Source organism: Siphateles boraxobius, unplaced genomic scaffold (genome assembly GCF_051911475.1).
Source record: "Siphateles boraxobius isolate OS27281-9 unplaced genomic scaffold, OSU_SipBor_1 43, whole genome shotgun sequence".
Taxonomy (NCBI): Eukaryota; Metazoa; Chordata; class Actinopteri; order Cypriniformes; family Leuciscidae; genus Siphateles; species Siphateles boraxobius.
Window position 1 is genome coordinate 266,263 of NW_027509064.1, and position 22,519 is coordinate 288,781.

The 22,519-nt window shown below is 36.6% G+C and overlaps 2 protein-coding genes across 2 annotated transcripts in view; both read left to right on the forward strand.

Annotated features, from left to right (window-relative positions):
- Positions 1-22,519, forward strand: part of nkiras1 (NFKB inhibitor interacting Ras-like 1) — a 375,749-nt gene that overhangs the window by 212,607 nt on the left and 140,623 nt on the right. The window lies entirely within an intron of this gene.
- On the forward strand, positions 2,000-22,405 carry sf3a3 (splicing factor 3a, subunit 3). Its single transcript, XM_077200091.1, has 17 exons — positions 2,000-2,214; positions 2,579-2,626; positions 2,756-2,808; positions 2,903-3,008; positions 3,098-3,170; positions 5,119-5,210; positions 5,302-5,384; positions 7,623-7,761; positions 14,143-14,211; positions 14,360-14,427; positions 14,607-14,714; positions 14,854-14,923; positions 18,279-18,443; positions 18,600-18,710; positions 19,008-19,098; positions 21,664-21,719; positions 21,964-22,405. Exons 1-17 carry the CDS (start codon positions 2,119-2,121, stop codon positions 22,039-22,041), a joined length of 1,506 nt encoding a protein of 501 aa, XP_077056206.1. The 5' UTR covers positions 2,000-2,118; the 3' UTR covers positions 22,042-22,405.

The following is a 22,519-nucleotide window of genomic DNA, read 5'->3' on the forward strand; positions in this document are numbered from 1 at the left end:
GAGACGTAGGCGAGCTGCAAGGCAGAGGGCATCTGGTGGAGCCGAAGGTGGGAGGAGCCAAGGCGGAGCTGAAAGGTCGAAGGTCCGAGATGGAGCGAAGGGATCAGAGACCGGAGGCGAAGCCACAGGATCCACTCGCTCAGGCCAACTGCACAACATATTGCAGGCATTACTGAGACCGTCAGTCGTCAAGATTGCTGCGCAAAGCTACAGTGAGGTCATGTGACCCGAACGAATTTGGTGGTTGTGCAATCATTTTTCAATCTTTTAGTTTAATAATCTTTAATCACTGTGAATAAGAACTAGCCTATATTATTTGTTTGATGCTAATTATATAATAAAAAGAAAGACTGATTAGACTAAATAACAGTTTGTGCTTGCAAAGATAACATGGCTGTAAAAGTTTATTGTTTTATGTTAAGTAATTTAGCTTCCACATTGCTTAAAAAGTAAGATATATCATGTTGTTTTATTAATATATACATAATAGCATAGAAAATGTCCTGTTGCAAAAAACAAACAAACATCTGAACGCATATATATTATTAATTGTTTTAGTCAATGGTCAGCGCCATAACGTAGGCTACGTTTGAAGAGAGTGAAGGGCATAGGTGAAGGGGCGTCGTCCTTCATTTTTTACAGTCTAATATAGGCCTAACTGTTATATGTCAACAAAGAGTATAGTAGAAGTACCAAGAGGCGAAACTCAATAAAACGTTCCATTGCAACAAACTCACCCATGCGCACAGCTGCAGTTCCGCCATCTTGGACTGAACGCAACACACCTGTCATAGAATTGAACGATTCCGGTTCCAATTCAAAAGCGGTTAAGGGAACTAGTAGTTTCTAGTTTTTAATATCTCTATAGCCTAAACTAAAACGGAGTGTTGAATGTACAACGAAAGAATGCTTATGGATTGGTTTATAATTAAACAATTTCGTCATAGAGCATGAAGCATAGGCTATTTATTTTCCCCAATAACTTTTGGGGATAACTCCCGTTTTCATACACAGCACAATTTTACAACACCAGTAACAACAGCCCATGTTCCTCATGAAATGATTGACAAACTGAAATGAAAAAGCCAAAGCACAATGAACAGTGAGTGAAAGGAACACACATTAGAGAAATAGTAAAGAGTGAACACATTTACTACAAATAGAATGACAATGGTAAGTATAGCTATTAGCTGTTCTATATGTTTTGGTCTTTAGTTTTATTATAATTTAATTAATCTTGACTCATAAAAACTTTGTACAACACATTTACATTTGACACAAGCGGAGGACCTCTGCTGGCCAAATGAGTGTAGGCTACCGAAAATACAAGCGGCCTAACCTATGGAATTAACTGACATACATTTTAAATGACAGTCTGCAAAATGCCTTTTAGTTCTCTGAACGTTTTGGCAACGTTAGCATTTGGTTCAACGTTTCCAGGAAGGACATTATAAGGTTCTCTGTTGGTTAGTCAGGAAAGTCGTCTTTTCGAAAATTTACGGAGAAAAATCAATGAATCTGATTATAATAGAGATCTATTTTGATTGGTAAGTGTCAAGATATTTTGTCTTTGACTCTATACATCATAGGGTGTTTTATATTACACGATTTATTAAAATAATTTTTCTTAAGAATATATATTTTTTAAAGATCAAACAGCCCTAGCGCAAATTGTTTGAATTACAGCGGAATAATCGCCGTTGTGATGTGATGAAATGTTCTAAATGTTATTTGTTTTTAATTATCTAGAATGGTAATGTGTCTCTCAAATGACATTCTCAGAAAAGTTGTATTAAGTGGTAATATATATATATATATATATATATATATATATATATATATATATATATATATATTAGTGTTGTTATATATATATATTTATATATCTATCAATATCGCCTTCCAATACTAAAATGGATTGTGTCATTCAGTTTTATTTAAATACACTTAAAATCTGCCTGGATAAGACAAGAGGTGTGATGTCGGAACCTTTATTCTCTTATTCATGTTTCCGGCCGACTGAAATAAACTCGGGATCGATTTCCTTTTGTACGTTGCACGCGCATACGCAGGCTAAACTAAACAATAAACCAGATACTTTGAATTTAATAAATCACAATGGAAACGATTTTAGAACAACAGCGTCGATACCATGAGGAGAAAGAGAGACTTATGGACGCAAAAACGAAGGAGATGCTGACGAAAAAAAACACGGTAATCTTACAGATCTGTGAATGAGTTTAAATTATGCTAATACATGAAACGTAGTCTGCTTTTACTACTGTAACGTTTTGTTTTTTAACAATACTACCATGGCATTTTTAAGTACCTTCAAATGTTTCAACATTTACAAACATTTACAAAACTTGAACTTCACAAAAAAGGAACAATGTTTTCCTGATATGATTTCCTGATTTTTTTTCCCTTGTGGAAACTATCACACCGTTTTATGTTTTAATAATTCTGCCATTTTCACAATCATTATATAATTATTATAAGTTCTAATATCTGATTGGTTGTAGTCAATACTGCATGCTGTATTATTTATTTGATAAATGTTCCTTTTTCTGTTCAACAGCTGAGAGACCAGATCAACTCTGATCATCGAGTGAGAGCTATGCTGGATGTAAGATTCATCTGTTCTTTTGTGCCATTACATTTTTTTGGTTTCCTACAAATAATTATCAATGTCACAGTCATGGAAATATTTTAAAGTCATATGCCTGATATCATTTTGTTATTTTAATACATGCAGAGGTACATGGAAGTAAGCGCAAACCTCAGAGACTTGTATGAAGACAAAGATGGGTAAAACATTTTTTGAGGACATTTGAATCTGTTCAGAAATATATCTGTCTTATTTTCTTTGATCACATTGCTGTGCTGTGTGTCTGTTCTTCAGAATGAGAAAGGATGAGCTAAATGCAATATCAGGTCCAAATGAGTTTGCTGAATTCTACAACCGACTCAAACAGATCAAGGAATTCCACAGAAAACACCCTAATGAGGTAGACGTAAAGTTCTGTCTTTCACTCTCACCCTGTTCTGAATTGCATGATTTTGCAAAATATACACTACTTGTTTTTGTCTATTCCAGATCTGTGTGCCCATGTCAGTAGAGTTTGAAGAGCTCATGAAAGCCAAAGACAACCCTAGTGAGGAGGCACAAAGTAAGTCTTGAGTACTGTGCTAAGGCAATCATCACTAATTGCATATTATAGAACATTATAAAACCTACAGTGATTAGGAATTAACCCTAACTATTATTAAAGTATTGTGCCTTTTTTTGTTTTTTTACAAAGTCTTGATTTAGTTTGTAGGGTCTAATCATTAAAAGAGAAGTCCCACACCACAGTTACAACAACACAAAGGAATGAGAAAGATGGAATCACTTTCAGAACTTTTTTTTTTGTTGATAAATGATAAAAACATTGACAGCCAATTAAAATCCATCCGACATTAACCCTCTGGGGTCGGCGGTATCGCCGGCGATACCAGCTCACTTTTTTCCTTATCAGTGCAAAAGAGACTCAAATTACTCTGTTGATTTTGATCTTACATATAAGTGCTGTACATCATTACATCCTGTTAAGTGTCTATTTTTTTTGTGGGTACTCACAATAAAAACAAAGTGTTGTGCTTTTCGTCAAATAAAGAAAAATAAACATGATGCGCGTTTTACCTTCTCTCGTCAGTGAGGTCCATTCTGAAACGCGTCCGAAAAATGAACTGTAAATCATGTCAATACTTGTCACAGAGATACGTGAGATTTCTCTTTATGAAGCTGAAATTCTCTTCTTTTAAATTAAGTAATTTATATAAAAAAACAAATATTCTCAGTTTATGTAATCTTTATGAAAAGAGCGAGATGTCAGTATTTTTCTTTCCAGCTCATTATACCTCATTACGCATTAATGTGCCACGGCCACGGAGAGCGCGTGGTATTCAAACGCAAATGATCTAAGGCAAGCCATGCAAACATGCCAACGCCCACCAGCTGGATTAAAAAATCATGCAAATTAACATGTATATGCTAATATATCATACTCAATATGTTACAGACTAAATATTAATGTTTAGACAAGATTTTGTGATTAGTTTTGGATAGATTATAAAGTTTTGACTGTAAAAAAAGACTACTGTCACATTAAATAGGTACGCTTTTGTTCACCAATTTCTGCTCATGTTAAATAAACTATAAGATGTTTTGTCAAAAATAAAGTAGGTATATTGAATTATCAACTAAGATGTTTTTATAGTGTTTGTTCCAATATTCAAAATAATGAATCCTTACCTTTTGTAATACGTATGATAAAATGTATACTTTTTACTAAGAAAGAATACACTTGAAATATTGTTAAAATTGTAATTGTTGTTGTAATTGTAACCTATTTGTAATTGGTTACAATTTCTAATTGTAAAATTTGTATATATAGATAATTTATTTTGTCCTTGCGTTCTTTGGGACCCTGTGACACACCTGTGTGAAAGGGCTAATTAATATGCAGCTCATTATGTATGTGGCACATTATCCGGCCTTTGTCTTTTCAGGTGTGAACACGCCTCCACGCATATTGCCTTTCCAAACAAAAGGTGTCTTATACATTTTTTAAATCAATGCATTGTTTTGTGTAAATGATTAGGCAGGATGATTTTCAGATCATTTTGAAGCAAAACTCTAGGCAACAATGCCCATTAGTCAAAAGTCTTGTAGACACATATTTAGTATGTGTTTTGTGGCCTTATTTCAGACACTTTAAGTTTTTGTTTTTTCAAAAACCATGCATAAACAATTCTCTCAAAAATACAAACATGTACATACATGTTGCTCACATATTACGGTAGCCCCGTTTGTGCTATATAGAGTGAATTTACACCTTCGCCATTAACATGTTTATAAATAACTGAAAAAAGCACAAATGTCAGAACACCTCCAGGACCCAGAAAACCCCTCAGACCCCTGAGGGTTAAAGAGTTGAGCATTTAAAGCGGAAGATGACATAACTGCAGCACGCTTAAAATAAACAGAAAATTATATATTTTGTTGTGGACACTAATGTAGTTATAGTTACCGTTCTTGCTGTGAACAGGTCTTAACAGTCTTTTTGCTGATCCCAGATCTGGTGGAGTTCACTGATGAAGAAGGTTATGGGCGTTACCTGGATCTCCATGACTGCTACTTAAAGTACACTAATCTTAAAGGAGTAGAGGTACTGTTTGATTTACTGGCTTATTTTAATTGCATGCCTTCAAATAATTGAATAAAAGATTCTAATGCCTTTGTCTATTGATCTTTTCTAGAAACTGGAGTATGTCACTTATCTGTCAACATTCGATCAGCTCTTTGACATCTCTAAAGATAGGAAGAATGCTGAATATAAGAAGTAGGTGAAAGCTGGTCATTTTAAATGCCATAAACAGGACTAAACTGATCGAATTAAAAATCAGGTTAAGAGATGATCAAAATATTTGAGGCAGGCTGCCTCTCAGGGTCAAAGGGTAAGGGTCTGGGTGATTAAATAGTCATTGAGGAATTTTAGAATGTGATAATCCTGTCATAGGCCATTTCGGCAGCCGCCTAGGCCCGCAACACACTGAGGGGTGGCATGCATACGGACTCTTGCTCTAGAATTCTCCTCTCTCTAACCTTGCCAGAAGTTATCAAACAATCAGAATAGATTTCCATTTTTGACCAATCACCGCGATTATTTTTTAACCGATTAATCTAGTGACTATTTTTTCGAAGCATCGATTAATCTAACGATACATTTTTCGGTTTGATCCGATTATCTCCCCATTAATTGAAGAATAGCAATTTATACATGTTGATTTACATATCTGAATGAAAAAAAAAACATTAATTCCCTAACATTGCAATATATGTTTATTGCTATTAAAATTCTAAAATTCCAAAATTAAAGACTATACAAGTGCAAAGTAATGCATTCTTAGTCAGAGGTAGCATTCAATAAAACCTTGAAAACGCATAGGCCTAGCTTACTGAAAAAAGTGCAATCTGTCACGACACATTAAAGAGCCACAAAATAGTAGGCCTATTTATGGTTTAATTTTCTTTGACTGACAACACGCTGTGACAGACAGGACCAAGAAGGTAACATTTAATAAAGTCTCAACTTTCAAATTTGGTCAGTGTCCTCAATGTATTTTTCATGACATTAATAGCTATAAGCGCATACTTGCAGCAGCCTTGCACACGCTTAGAGCTTGTGTGAATTGCACGTATAAACTGAAGTTAAGGAACAACCTCGATCCATCAGGAAACGTCACATAGGTCGCTGTATTTCCCTGCGTTTCATGACATTTTTTCCTTTTGCGCGAAGAAGCCGTTCGCCGGAGATGTTAAAAGATAGCGGAGTGCATTCATGATTATTAGGCGGCCGGTACAATAATCATCCTGGCGCCGGGTCTGAGTGAGTAATTTACTCTTTAAAATAAAATACTTTATTTTACTCATTTAAGACTGCTCTAATGAGGACACTCGACAAAACGGACAGTTTGGCAAAATTTGTGTGTGTTATGGTTCGTTCAAGCCCGAAAGAGAACTCGATACTGACACACATTTTTCTGTGTGTGTGTGCGTGTACTTTAGAGGAACGAGTGCGTGCCACCTTGCACTTCTGATAGTCTGTGGAGCCACTCGTGTTGCTAGTACTCTCTGGCGCCGCCATCTTTGCTTTGGGTCTGACGAATCGACGCGCATATTTTGCATCGACGTAATTTTTGCGTCGCCGTAATCGATGACGTCGACGCGTTGTCCCAGCCCTAGTGATGTTGTTCTAGAGAGGCGTGTTACGGGCGTGTTTTAGTGAAGCGTTGTGGGGCTTCTGGCCCTGCAGTGGAAACAGTGTGTTTTGGGCTCGGGGCTTTTAGCTTGGCACATTTAAAGCCCTGGCTCGCACTGGCCCGACAGTGGAAACGTGGCTAGTGTATTTCATGAGGTAGCAAGTTGATTTTAGGCAGCCAGTTCTCTAGTTATTTATTTTATCATTTAATATGAGTTAAGTGATTTTTAAATGTTTTTTTTTGTGTATTCTATATGGGGGTGGGGGGGGAGTTACAATAGAGTTTTTTATTTTTGTATTTAATACTAATAATATTTTTTTTTAGTCATTGCATAGGTTTTTGGGTTATATGAATGTATTTTTGGTTTTCCATAAGTGCCACCTACTCAGAGAGTTAATTTGTATTTTCATCAGTCGATTTGCATTTGTTCTGACCAAATATATATTATTATTTACAGTAGTGGCCGAAATTGATGCCCAGATAAATTTAAATGTCTTAACCAAGTTAAGTGTTGTTTCTCCCTTATAGTTAAAATATAAAACATGTTCCCCTTATTTTTATAGTTTAGTATAGTTTTAGGGTCATTAAAAACAAATATCCCCTTCAGACATCACTTTTACTGTATATAAAAAAAATACTATATATATATATATATATATATATATATATATATGATAGTTTATAGGGCTGAAATGTGAGGTTTATCATTTTATAAAACTTTTCTTTTTTTTTTTTAAATCATATAATTTTACAGCTTAGGATGTTACCGTAGACTTTGGTGCTGTTTCAAAAGCAGTGAGAAGTCTCTGCTCTTGCAGGTATCTGGAGATGTTGTTGGAGTACCTGCAGGAATACACGGATCGTGTCAAGCCTCTCCTGGATCAGAATGACCTCTATGGAAAGATCTTGGTCGAGTTTGAGAAGAAGTGGGAGAATGGAATGTTCCCAGGCTGGCCGGTGGGTTTGTGTTTAAGCGTCAACAATATCGAGCTCTACAGATCTTATTACATGCGTTTCAACAGTGTCTGCATGTTTTCCAAACTTAAATGACCATTTATTGAAGTTAATAATCATCACTGCTGAAATAATAAAATGTTATGTTCCATTGGAAGTTATCAAAGAAGTATTGCAGGTAGGGCTGGGCGGTATGACGGTATATATCGTTACCGTGGTACAAAATGTCAACCGTAACAGATTTTTTTTATTGCGTACATACATGTAAATAAGTGGGCGTGGTTAACTCATGTGCAGCGTGTGTGAGACTGAGACACTGAGATTTGACAAAGAAACATGGAGAAAGCAGATTAAGAGGATCCACAAAGAAATTAGTTTTCTAAAGGGTTGTTGTTAACGTGATATTTTCGGGGGGAAAAGGCGCAGCAGTCAAATAGATCAGCGCAGCACTCATAGGCTAACAGTTTAGAGGAGTGCACGTTCGCAACGGGGAAAGCATTAAACTTAAGCTACTTAACAACAGTTCATACCAATATCTGCATCTTTCCGTCTCTTCTGTATAGTTACTTTTTAAACACGAAAATCGCATTCAGCATGAAACGCAAGCGGTTGCCATGGTAATGAACAACCTGCTTGTTAAAGCGAATGTATAATCCTGTAACGCTATCTGATCTGAGGCAAAACTACTAAATATGCAGCGCGAGTTGTATTCTAACTATTCTAACTGTACTCTGACCTATGTGGCCACTGAACCAGCTGATAAAATCTTTCTTTGATTCGATACGTGATTACAACTTGACCCTCCAATTAACCGATCGCATTTTAACTGATTCAAAAGACGCTCGCGTGCACATGCACTGAGGGTGTGTCAGTGTTCACTGGGCTATGGTAAAATAATGACGCAGTTACAAGGTGTTTATAGCCTCATTTAAACTACTTAGTCAACACTAACAGTAGCTGCTGTTCGGTTTTCATACTGCTGCTCCCCTTATAGTGACTTTTGAACTTGACACTTCTGAACTTCTCTTGATTAAAGCTCCAGGTGACGGGTTGCCAGATATCACAAATACCCCTTTTCCACCAAAGCATTTTGAGAGCCGGTTCGGAGCCGGTGCCTACTCGCGAACCGGTTCTTTGTGTTTCGACAGCCAAAGAACCGGTTCTCGGCCAGGAAAACTGGTTCCAAAGCGGCACCAACTCTTTGCTGGACTAGAACCAGAGAACCGTTCTTTTACCACCGTGTCATGCTTACGGCGGGGCTGGAGGCGGGTTTAGATGTGTCCTAAACATATTTTATGACCGCAAAGCCAGGAGAAACATTTGCAGAAACACGATGTAGTCCACCATTGTAATTATTATGCTTGAAGTTGGCGCAAGCGTTTCTAGCTTTTTTTAATTTTTTTTTTTTATTGAAAACATTATGTAAGCAAAGAAGAAAACAGTCAAAATATAGAACAAATAAACGGAAAGAAAAAAAGACACAAGACAGAGGTACATAACTAATCAGAAATGATTACATATCAAAGGAAAAGATTAAAAGACTTACTTATTTCAATTGTTTTTAAAGCCTTCATGGTACACAAGTTAGAGATAATCCCAAAATAATGTACTTGCTAGCGTTTCTGTATGGCGACGTACACAGTGACGTAACGACGTCGTTCGCTGGGCGCTCTAGTCAGTGGGAAAACAAACCGGTTCTGAGAAGGTTCGCAAGTTGAACCAACTCCGAACTAACTTTGAACCAGCACCAGTTCCGAACCAGTTCTTTTTTGGTGGAAAAGGGGTAAAAAAGAGCTAAACAAGCCCCTTAAAAACACATTATACTAAGCAGACATGGCAATAATCTACCGGGGAACACATTTAAACATAACTAGTATTACTAATATCCTACAAAATGAAAAGGAAATAACTAATTTATTATGAATAGAATAGTTCAATATAAAATATTCTGATATTATAAACTGATTGATGAAGTAAAGCAATAACATGATATTGAAAAAATTATACAGAAACATTTTATTTAAAGTTTAATTGCACCTACGAGTTATTTAATATCAATCAGTTGGGAGAAGTTAATCTAAAAGTTGAAGAGTGCGTTTTGTTTACTATATTTAGCTATCAAAATAGTTTACCAAAGAAATAATTTAACAAATAAAAGAAAAAGAAAAATCAAAGAGGTGAAGTACTTTTCATTTCTAAAGTATTTGTGTTTATTTATTATACAAAGTCCTTTTTGTCGATTTTTCAAGAATAACTACATATATAAATGACTATATCGTGAACGTCCACCCCATTTGCAGGTTACTGAGATGCCATATCTACAACAGCGGTTTTCAATAGGTGAGGCGTGACACGCGAAGAAAAAATAACTCCGTAATATCACAGGGCTTAAAGTATTCCGGCAACGCATGCGATACATGTTTGTATATGATCACGCTCTTATTCACGCAGATGCTTTTAAACAATTAATTCGCGACAAGACGAAAAGAGAACGTGTTGTCAGTGAATGTCCTCCTGACACTCACACAGACACACACACAGAAAGACGCGCGCCAGTATCGAGTTCTCTTTCGCTCTTGAACGAACAATAACCCACACATTTATGCCAAAATGTACGTTTTATAATAATAATAAGTTTATTTTATATAGCGCCTTTCTCAAACCCAAGGTCGCTTTACATAGTGGGAAGGAAAGTATACACAACAGCAACAACCAAAACAATACAACAAAGACAAGTTATCAATATGAAGCTACGAGTTTGGTGTGGAGAAATGATCATTAAACAAAAAGGTCTTGAGATGAGCTTTAAAGAGGGGAAGTGAAGGACAGTCACCAAGAGGTTGTGGGAGGCTGTTCCAGAGTTTGGGGGCCAAGACACTGAAGGATCTGCCACCCAGGGTGGAAAGTCTGGAGCGGGGGATGGCCAAAAGATTTTGGTCAGAAGATCTGAGTGAGCGGGATGGAGTGTACGGGATCAGGAGGTCGCGGATGTAGGGGGGAGAAAAGTTATGGAGCGCTTTGAAGGTGAGTAGTACTACTTTGTATTTGATCCGGGACGGAACTGGTAGCCAGTGGAGTTGGTAGAGAATGGGGGTGATGTGTGCTGATCGTCTGGTATGGGTGAGGATCCTGGCTGCTGAGTTTTGAATATATTGTAACCTTTGAAGTGATTTGACAGGGAGACCAAGGAAAAGTGAGTTTCAGTAGTCTAGACGGGACATAATGAAGCAGTTAACTAAAGTGTGTGCATCACTAACAGAGAGGAAGGGTTTGAGGCGAGCAATGTTGCGGAGGTGAAAGAAGGCAGTCTTAGTGAGTGATTTCATATGAGGATCAAAGTTAAGGGTGGAGTCAAGCAAAATGCCAAGGTTTTTGACAACAGGGGTATGGTGGACAGATGAACCATCAATATTAAGAGTGAGACTGGGAGATTTAGAGAGGATGCTTTTAGGGCCAATCAGCAGAATTTCAGTTTTATCTGTATTGAGTTTAAGAAAATTGTTTTGCATCCATAATTTTAGGTCAGAGAGGCAGTCAGTGAGGAAGCACGGTGGTGGATCAGAGGTAGAATGAGTGGTCAAATAGAGTTGGATATCATCTGCATAACAGTGGAATTTAAGACCGTGGCTGCGTATAATCGGGCCAATAGGGAGGATGTATATGAGAAAGAGGAGGGGCCCAAGTACAGAACCCTGGGGGACACCACGTGTGACAGAGGATTTGGAAGACTGATGAGGACCAAGCGTCACAAACTGCTTTCTGTTGAAGAGGTAAGACTGGAACCAATTGAGGGCTGTACCAGAAACACCAATAGCAGACAGACGGGTGATTAGAACATTGTGGTTGATAGTATCGAAGGCAGCACTAAGGTCAAGGAGGATGAGAATGTTAAGTGAACCAGAGTCAGCAGACAGTAGAAGGTCGTTAACGATGCACAGAAGGGCAGTCTCTGTACTGTGACATGAACGGAAACCAGATTGAAAAGGCTCATACAGGTCATGGTGATTAAGAAAGGTGTGTAGTTGTGAGGCCACCACTCTTTTTTTTTTTTTTGTCGAGTATCCTCACAAGAACAGTTTTGTCGAGTATCCTCACAAGAACAGTCTTAAATGAGTTAAATAAAATCTTAAATAGAAGTTAAGATCTTAGTGAGAGAATGAGATGCGGCAGATCTTAAAGTGACAGCGGCACTCATTTTCTCTGTCCGTAAAGTTAACCAAAGAACAAAGGGAACAGAGAAAATTAATCACTGCTCTTGACTAAAAAACGCTTGTAGCTTTAATAAGGATTAATCTCATTTCATTTATAATTTATGCAGTGCGAACTGTTTTATAACTTTATTCTATTTCTGTATATTTCATACCTCTTAGGAAAGGTACAGGTAAATATATGACATTTATTATGGGTTTAAGTGAGGATTTTTTTAAGTTAACAAATTAAAAGTTGTTATTTTTGAATCCTAATAATTCTTTTTAAATTTTGGGGAAAATAATTTTCATGGAGACATCAGTAGCTATATTAATGTCAGTGATAATGGCCTTTATTCATAAAAAGATGCCATAAAAAAATTCAGACTCAGGACTTTAGCCCCCGATATCGATAATTGTGTGTAAAGCGTGTATTAGCTTTAAAATGCATCGTTTCCTTGTCCCAAGTCAACAAAAGTCAGCATTAAGGGATGAGACGGAACCCATCAAAAAACGTAGGAAATATGATCCTGAGTAGTCGGGGTCCGAGGCTGCACCTCTGCCGCAGTGTGTGATCTGCAAGGAGGTGCTATCAAATGATAGCATGAGACCATGCAAACTTTGGTGTCACATTGAAACTAAGCACACAAATCTAGTGAACAAGCCAGTTGAGTTTTTTGAGAGGAAGCGTGATGATTTGCAGTCACAAAAAGGCATAATACAGTTGTTTGGCACTATTAACATGAAGGCGACAGAAGCATCTTATCGTGTCACGTATAGCGAAGTCAGGCAAACCCCATAACATCGGCGAAACATTGCTACTCGTTGCATTACACATGTTAACATTGCTACTCGTTGCATTACACATGTTAAACATGTTTTGTTGACTTGTGGTTAGGCTTACTGATGTTTAGGCCTGCATAAAGTTGGAAATGATTTGCTGTTGCAAAGAATAGTTTATGAATGCACTTTTTAAAAAGTTGTGCAAATAAAATGTCTTCAAATACAATTCAAGGTCTGTGAGTGCCTTTTGTTTGATTCACATTAATGGCTCCATCGTCAGCAGGTTTATTAGATGCTGCCCCTTTAAGACCGAGTGCAGATCTAATAGGTGACTGATGCACCATCATTTTCTCCTATTTACGTCCATTTAAGACATAAACTGTTTAAGTGAATAAACTGTGTTTCAGTGAATCGCAGAGCAGGTCATTTTTATATTATGTATATTTGATAGTTTAGATGCGCACATGAAGCCCAAAGTGAAGTACCCTATACTTGTCTCGTTGCAGCATTTCAGTGTGCGCGTCGCCTTGTGAACAACTCTTGCACAGATGTTTGTGCTTTTAATAGCTCTTTTAATGATTAAACGCGTCCGCAATTTAGCAACAGTAGAGACTGCATTTAACAACAATCACCGATCGTGCTGATTCTGACGGTAAGTTTGGGTTTTAGGAAGAAATGACAGTGCATCGCTGTGAAGGGAAGGATGTTGCTCTAGACATAATGGAGTTAGGTTGGTTTCATCTCAAATATCTTTTTTATAATCTCTGAAATATTATCCCAGATCTAAAGTGTAACCACGTTTGAATGTTTAGTTCTGTCCTCATTGTCACTCATTAAGCAGGGCTGTCGTGTTGTGCGCGCTGTGGCTCCACGTGAGAGATCGCTCTCTCTCTCTTCTGGACTGCGAATAGCAAAATTGCATCACAGACAAATGGTTTAATATTATTATATATAGAACTGGCTGGTGAGATAAACATGTTCAAGATTACGTCTTTATATCAATAATAAATAGTAGCCTACCTGTATTTTCTATCTTCTCCAGTAGGCTACCGACAGCAGAACCGAAAACGTCTAAGCTTTAAAGCGAATGGGGGTAAACACGGGGATTTGAATGGGACTTATGTATCGATACTCGCGGCTTAAAAATCAATACTTCCTTGGGAAAAAAAGATCGATTTATATCGCAGAATCAATAAAATTGCTCAGCCTTAGTTATACCACAACTGTATTACTACTGTCATGTGGCATATTCCATATCTTCATACCATACACCGCCCTAATTCTGGGGTAAATTACCAGTTTATGCAGCGGCAGGTGCCTCATTATGAATTTAAGGAAAGTAGTTCTGCTGTCCTCTATTAAATTAGTGCATGGGGAACTAATTAAGATGTTTTTCTGTTAATGTGTGTTGCAGAAAGAGACGAGTAGTGCTCTGACTCACGCAGGAGCCCATCTGGATCTTTCTGCTTTCTCTTCCTGGGAGGTCAGTTTCTCTAGTCTTGTCTGTTACAAACATCACATTATTTTTTACTTCGTTTCCCTCCTGTTTTCTAGTTGTTAATGTTTTCATTTATGTTGTCTCACACACTTAATTCTATTCAAAGATCAGAACTGTTGTTTCATTCCTGTAGGAGCTGGCGTCTCTGGGTCTGGACAGATTGAAGTCTGCTCTCATGGCTTTAGGCCTCAAATGTGGAGGGTGTGTAGAGACCCAAAGTCCTGCTCACGTAGTACTCTTTAATTCTAGTTTCACTTTTAACTGGATTTAAATAAAAGATTCATAGGACTGACAGTCCCTGATTCTTGAGTCTGAATGTAGCCTAATGTCTGGAAGAGAGTGTGTGTGATTTTTATTTATTTTTTATGTTTTCTCTGTAGTACACTAGAAGAGAGGGCACAGCGTCTGTTCAGCACTAAGGGCAAATCTCTGGAGTCACTAGACCCCTCACTGTTTGCCAAAAACCCAAAAGCGAAGGGACCAAAGAAGTAAGCCCATCCCTGTTCAGGAAACAAGGGACTTATTTACAAAATATTTGTGTTTTTACTTAGATCCAGCCCTGCTTTGTATATATTATTTGCTTGTTAAATGTAACTTTGATTTTTGTTTTGTTTTTTGTTTCTGCAGAGACTCGGAGCGCAACAAGGAAATTGGTTTTCTTGAAGCTCAGATTTATGAATATGTGGAGATCTTGGGGGTAAATAAGTCTGCCTGCTTTCATTTTAGTAGTTTTGTCTCCTCTAATTTCACATGTACTACAATTTAGTAATATTTAATTTGCAAAAGAACAAATTGATTGCTTAAAAATGGAACGCTAGTGTGCTTATAATGCATATTAAAATATCCAGTATATTGTCTTTATATAAATATACATGCACATATATTTACAGGGCCTATAAACTATCTTTTAGCCACACCTGCCAGTGGCCAGTGACTTAAGAAAATTGACAGTCCATAAATATATATATTTTTTACCAGCCACAAAACATTGAATAACTTCTGTAACTTCAATAAGGATTAATCTGTCAAGAGCAATTAGTGATTGTTCTTTGTCTTTTGTTGTTTGATTAACATTAAAAACAGCTCACTTTAAGAGCTAATGCCCGGATTCAACATACTGCTACACAAGCGTTTTATTTCTCAACTGGTTATGTTCAGTGAAGATATAGCTGACTGTTTACAAGGATTTTTGCCAATTTTATTTGAATATGTCTGTTTAAGCGTAAGAAGATGTGAAAGAGAGCTCAACTCACTATTTGTACACTCTCTGAGACTCGGATTTCTAAGCGCCTGCTTAGAATGTTAGCACCCCGAAAACTTGCCACACAGCGAGTAACAAATTGATTTCCCTTTCATGTCTTCTTGAGCTTAAATATTTAAATTGGGATCCAACACTGCCTTGCCAACTGTGCCGAGCATCGTTCATGTTTTTTCATGTTCTCACAATTTTTGCATTGTTAGAATACATAATGTTATTGCCAACTGGTGACACCGTTTCATATTCTCTGCAACACCTATTTTTACTTTCATTTATGCCAGCGCTCCACTCAATCGTTCATGGCCCAAGCGAACACTCCACTCTTAAATCGCTCACCGGTAAAACAACGTTCGCTCAAATCTCGCTCCGACTCGTAATTTCTCTGTACTGTACTATACGTGTTGTAGCCTTTAAAGAAACCTTATTTAGTTTCATATTTATGTTTAAATATTATAATATGCTATTCACTTTTCATAATCAACATAGATGAAATTTAATAACAGCCTGAGTAAGATGGGCTACATCAAAAGATGCGCAACATGTCGGGAGACATGGAGTGGATGAGACATGCTTTTATCCGCTTCATTAAGTTTTGTTTTGTATAAAGATTTTCTTTAAAGTGAATTTCATTTTGTATAAATCGTATCTTAATTTCAATCAATGTTTACTTAACCAATGTCCTGGATTTAATAAATAAGTAAACCAAGAAAAAAAGGTTGGGTGTGGAATGGATTGAAGTGTGTAACAAACAAATCCACTGCCATGTTTCTACGTCCTTTGCGTACGGCAGAAATAATACGTCTTACTGTTTTTAATGAATTTCTAGAATAAATGTCTCAATTACAGTATGTCTATAGATAGTTAAGATATTTGTGGCTTTATGCAATAGGCTATGTTGTAGTGGTATAAATAAACGACTTTATTAAAACAATATTTGAACTCCATAACCTTAGATCTATGGGTTATTTCAGATTCTCGAACCAGCAAATCACAAAGGGCATTCTGGGTTGAGCGAGCGGAGCGGAATCTTCAGAAAAGTTAGCAGTCTGCTCATGCTCTGAGACATATATATATATATATATATATATATATATATATATATATATATATATATCCGGAATATTAGCAGTCTGCTCATGCTCTGAGACATATATATATATATATATAGGTCCTTCTAAAAAAAAATAGCATATTGTGATAAAGTTCATTATTTTCCATAATGTAATGATAAAAATTAAACTTCAAATATTTTAAAAAAAGAAAGTTAAATTTTTATCATTACATTATTGAAAATAATGAACTTTATCACAATATGCTGATTTTTTGAGAAGGACCTGTATATACACACACATATATATATATATATATATATATATATATATATATATATATATACACACATACATACATACATACATACATAAAAAATACACACATGCAGGGTGCGATTTGTGAAAAAAACGGGGGGGGGGGGTGTTTTGAAACATTTTTATTCATAAAAATAAATCAAGAGAACATGAACTTCATCACTGCATTTACAGGAGTTATAAAATCTTTTTTCTTATTAACTCATGAAGTAGCCTAATGTAATATTTTTACTCTAATAGCTTATCTTTCCCCACACATATGAACTGTGATCATGCACAACGAAAATACATGCAAGAATTAAATGCCCCTCCTAGTAAGTTTTACTGCTGCTGTTAAAGTAATAACTTTAACGTTACACCGCGATGCTGAGCTACAGTGAAATGATAGAAAAGACAGATGCATTATCTGTTAGTCAATTCGACTCATTCGCGCATGCGAATTCACGTCTACCACGCCACCCTAAACACCTCTTTACATTGAAATCACTCGCGCCAGACGCTAAAGAGTGAGTAATCAAAAAACCTTCGCTTTAGCCTCAATTGAGTGAAACACCATGTGTGACTGGGACACTAACTTTGCTTGTCATCATAGAAACAGATAATCAGATTGTGATGTTCATTCCCGCTTCAGTAATATGCTGAATATGCTGCCTTCCTTTCGACACACAAGCTCCACTGCCCAGCGGACCTGCAACCGTCTTGCAAGTGTTGATAGGCTATTACTCGTGAGGTGTAACCAATCAGATAGTGCCGTGGGCGGGACATTGAGCAAGTCTGCAGAGTGGTGATCACAGAGGCGCTGCGGCAGCTATATCAGAGCCAGCCAAAGTAGCGCATTTTAAAATAAAATTGACTTGAATCAAACCACGGATCCGTGATAAGTTTTGTGATCCGTCTCGGCACTAGTGTAGTAGCACTGATCACTTTGAGGGGGGGATAAAAATAATTAAGCAGAGGCAGGGATACATTGACCAGAAAGGGGGAAATCCCACGTATCCCCCCAGCAAATCGCACCATGCACACATGTATATGTAAAACTATATGTATGTGTGTCTTTTAATTTGGCATTAGGCATCATCTCTAAAAAAGGATAATTAATGTCGGGCATTTTTAATCTAAATGTACATGCGTCCAATCAAATTGTGAGCCAAGGAGAAATATTAAACATCAATCACAAGTGATAAATGTTAATGATTTCTGTTTATGTGTCACATTAGAAATGGAAGATTCAAGCACAATGAATTGTGGGATACAGTACTTGATGCAGATCTTTTTATTTTCATTTAAAAAATGTTTTATTAACTTCAGTACGCATATCCTAGTGTTCTGCTCTGGTTACCGTTTAGTTATGGTAAGGTGACATCTATTTTGGACATTACTGTGAATTCTCTGCTGTGATAACTCGAAACTCATGTATTTTGTTGTAGGAACAAAGGCAGCTGACCCATGAGAATGTTCAGAGGAAGCAGGCGCGCACAGGAGAGGAGCGAGACGAGGAGGATGAAGAGCAGCCCAGTGAAAGTGAGAGTGAAGATGAAGATAATGAGATCATATACAACCCCAAAAACCTGCCACTCGGCTGGGATGGAAAGGTATGCTTGGTTTTGTTGTAGTAGTAAGGTTTTGCAAAAGGAAAGTTAATTTAAATTAGATATTGAGATAATTAATTGATTCCAGTCAATCCAAAAGGTAATGGGACTGTAGTGATCATTTAGACCTGAACCTTACCTTTTGTCTGCTCTCTTCAGCCAATTCCATACTGGCTGTACAAGCTGCACGGTCTGAACATCAATTACAACTGTGAGATCTGTGGGAATTATACGTACAGAGGACCCAAAGCCTTCCAAAGACACTTTGCAGTAAGTTTCTAAGAAAAATTGCTCTATGCCAGTGGATGTATTTATAGAGCACGATCTCGTTTTAGTTAGTGATTTCTATGACTACATAGAAAACTATATAAATGTAAAGTTGTAAGTTAACAAATAATGTAACTCTACTTTTACAATATGAGGGAGAGAATATGTGCTATTATAATTTGATATAAGATTGTGTATAAGAGAATGCAGACTGTCTTGTGCAATAATTGTAGTAATAATAATAGTGTGAGACAAAGTTTGTGAATGACAGCGAAGTGTAATCTGTTTTCTCCATTTCAGGAGTGGCGTCATGCACATGGCATGCGCTGTTTGGGTATTCCTAACACAGCCCACTTTGCCAACGTCACCCAGATTGAGGATGCGGTATCCCGTGAGTACACTAATTTAAAAAATCTTTTAAAAAATTGTACAATATGTTGTAGTGTTAATAATGATGAAAAGGCATCTTTATATCTTCAGCTGTGTTAAGGTGTAACTGCTAACATAGTTGACAACTTTACAGTTTTTTTTACAATCACTAGGACACATTTCTCTAGTCACTTTTTCAAAACTCTTCACACAGTTCTCCTACTAACTTTCAACTTCTCCTTTCAACTTGGCACAGCAGTTAAAGGATTAGTTCACTTTTTAAAAAACTTTGCTGATAATTTACTCACCCCCATGTCATCCAAGATGTCCATATAATGGACTTCATTGGGTACCAAACGGTCCAAGGTCCAAATGACAGTTTCAGTGCAGCTTCAAATGGCTTTAAACGACTCCAGACGATGCATAAGGGTCTTATCTTGCAAAACGATCGGTCTTTTCAAAAATAAATAAAAAAGTTTAAGTTTTATAAGCACAAATGCTCGCCTTGCTCTGTTCTGTGATGCACGTTCGTGACTCTCCTGTTCGAACTCGTTCATCAAAATGAACAAATCTTTTTTCGAGATTTTGGCCACTTTTTTATTTATTTTTGAAATGACCGATCTTTTCGCAAGATAAGACCCTTATGCATCGTCTGGTGTCGAAAGCCATTTGAAGCGGCACTGAAACTGTCGTTTGGACCTTGGACTATTTGGTACCCAATGAAGTCCATTATATGGAGAAAAATCCTAGAATGTGTTCATCAAAAACCTTAATTTCTTTTCGACTGAAGAAAGAAACACATGGGCATCTTGAATGACATGGGGGTGAGTAAATTATCAGCAAAAGTTTTTTAAAAAGTGAACTCATCCTTTAACCCTCTGGGGACTAAGCTCTTTTTGGTCCGTTTTCTCTATTTTTACATTTGGGGTTATAAACTATATGTAATGGAGATGGAACACTATGTGTTTGGTATCTATGGATGCAGAAGACCCTAAGCTAACATAGGCACGCATCTAATATGTTTATAAAGGATGTATGAGTGAAAATGTACAATAAACTAGAGAATTTCAAAAACGGGAATTCGATTTTTGCCATTTATTTCTGAAAATCACACATCACACAACAATAGTGAACAGTTTTTGAACAAAAAATATATTTGTCAAAGCCTTTGCTTGACAGACATGAGCAATTGTTAAATAAAATGTGTAAAGAACAATGAAAAATATAACTTTATTTACAAATAGTCCCAGGCGTTTTTCTTAGGAATGCTTAGAATTTTCTAAGCAATGCTTTCTCCTCGGCACTCTCCAGTAATTGTTCCAGAGCTTGTTCCACCGTAAATCGTTTACTGCTTGCCATCATAAAAGTGCTAAAACGATAAATAATGCTATAATTGTATTTGTATATATATAAATATATTATAATTGTTCTGTCTCTCTCTCATATCTCTGTGCTCTCTCGCTCCGTAAAGCCTTGTTTATACTCGACGGCGCGTCAGTTCGCTTTCTGTCGTCTCTGCCACTCAACGCTGTTTGCGTAATAGTATATCACCCCTTGCAAGGCTACAGAGTCCTCCGATTTGCTAGAATACGTCATGGTAACCTTCCTCTGATTGGGTAAGAAAAATATTCCTCCATCGGCAATTTTTCCATTGGTTGTTGCTCGTGAATCTGCCAAACAACAACGATTTCATTGGACTTTGACGTAGTGGTATTGCACAACAAGGAAGTGTGCATACAAGCCGGGTAAGTTTGTTATCACTCTTTTCAGCGGAATCTGAAGAAGACGGCAAAAAAGGCCCCACCTATTCATCATTAATAGTTTTTAAGATAATTAGACATTTGTAAAAGTATGCCATTTTGGGCGGTACCGCCCAATCCGTCCCCAGAGGGTTAATTTCACATTCAAAACTCACTAAAACTACCAAAACATTCCATACATGTCTCAAATCAACTCATTCTTCCATAACACTGGCAAAGGTTTCACCCAGTAAACACACTTTGTCACTCATAAAGCAATGACCTAAAAATCACTTACAGCAGGTAGCATTATACAATTTTTTCTTTTGTAAAATTTCTTTACACAAGAATGAAAGCTGTCTACTCTTTATAATTCACTGCTGTATGTTACTTGGTCAAAGTTTCCCCCTTTTGTATTACTGTAGAAATTTAGAAAATTGCTGAATACTTTTGTATTGTGTTAGGTTTTGAACTTTAGTTGAACCGTTTTGATGTGCATTTAAACATTCAAATGTTTGGAGGAACTGTTGGTACAGAGTTTTGGTGGTGGTTGTGTCCAAGTTAGAATAAAATTGATGTAATTTGAAAGCAGTAGTAGTACACCTTTTAATGAAGGAAAAATATGATGGTGATAGGGTTGATGCAAACAAAACATATCATTAAGCTTAACAACATCTATAGAAAGACAGTTAAGACAAACTACTTAAACTGAGAAAAATGCCTATAATAATTTTGGTGTCAGTATTTTGTTTAATCATTATTTGTTCATGTTAATAAACAACACAAATGGGATTATTTTAGAAAATGACCCTAATGTTATCCGTCCTTGTACTTTTTTTCTGAAATAGTCTGGTCAAAGCTGAAGTCACAGAAAGCATTGGAGCGATGGCAGCCAGACACAGAGGTGAGTTGTTTTGAAGTACATTCAGACGTTATGATCAATGGAGCCACTTTTACCTGTACAGTTCTGCTCTGGATCAAGCATCGGGTTTTAAGCTACATTCTACTTTTGTAGTGCTTTTTTTTTTTTTTTTTTTTTTTATAAAAAAAAAAGGTGTAACATTTTCTGGAGGTTGAAAGATTAGTGAAGTTTGCAAATGACTGCAGTTTTGTATAAATTAATGATTTGTTTATGTATTGCCTTGCAGGAGGAATATGAAGACTCCAGTGGAAATGTGGTCAACAAGAAGACTTATGAAGATCTGAAACGACAGGGGCTGCTATAGGGCCCTATTACAACACAAACGATCTCTGAACATACGAAATGCTATGTAAATATTGGGAAACAAATGTTTCTCTAAGTAATGGGGAGTTTAGTCTTATTGTCTTTTCCAGTTTGTTAGAAATGTGATTTGTCTTTTTTTAAACAAGTTTGTACAATTGTATTACTTTTTTGGTTATTCACTATTTCTCATTTGGTGTCTTAAACATGAGACACCAAAGACATAAACATACTTTTCATTAATCAATAAATTTTAGTATGTTCTGTAAAAAATCATGACTTTTTTAAGACTCCAATAGTAAGGTGGCTTTACTCCATTTGTATTCAGTAGGCATCTGTCAATATATTAAATAATTCATACCCCTTCATTTTTTTCTTCTACATTTCATTCTACTTTGTTGCATCAATACCACATACTAACCAAGCAAAAATCAGATATCACATTGACAAGTATTTAGACAGTTGAAATTTAGCATCTCATT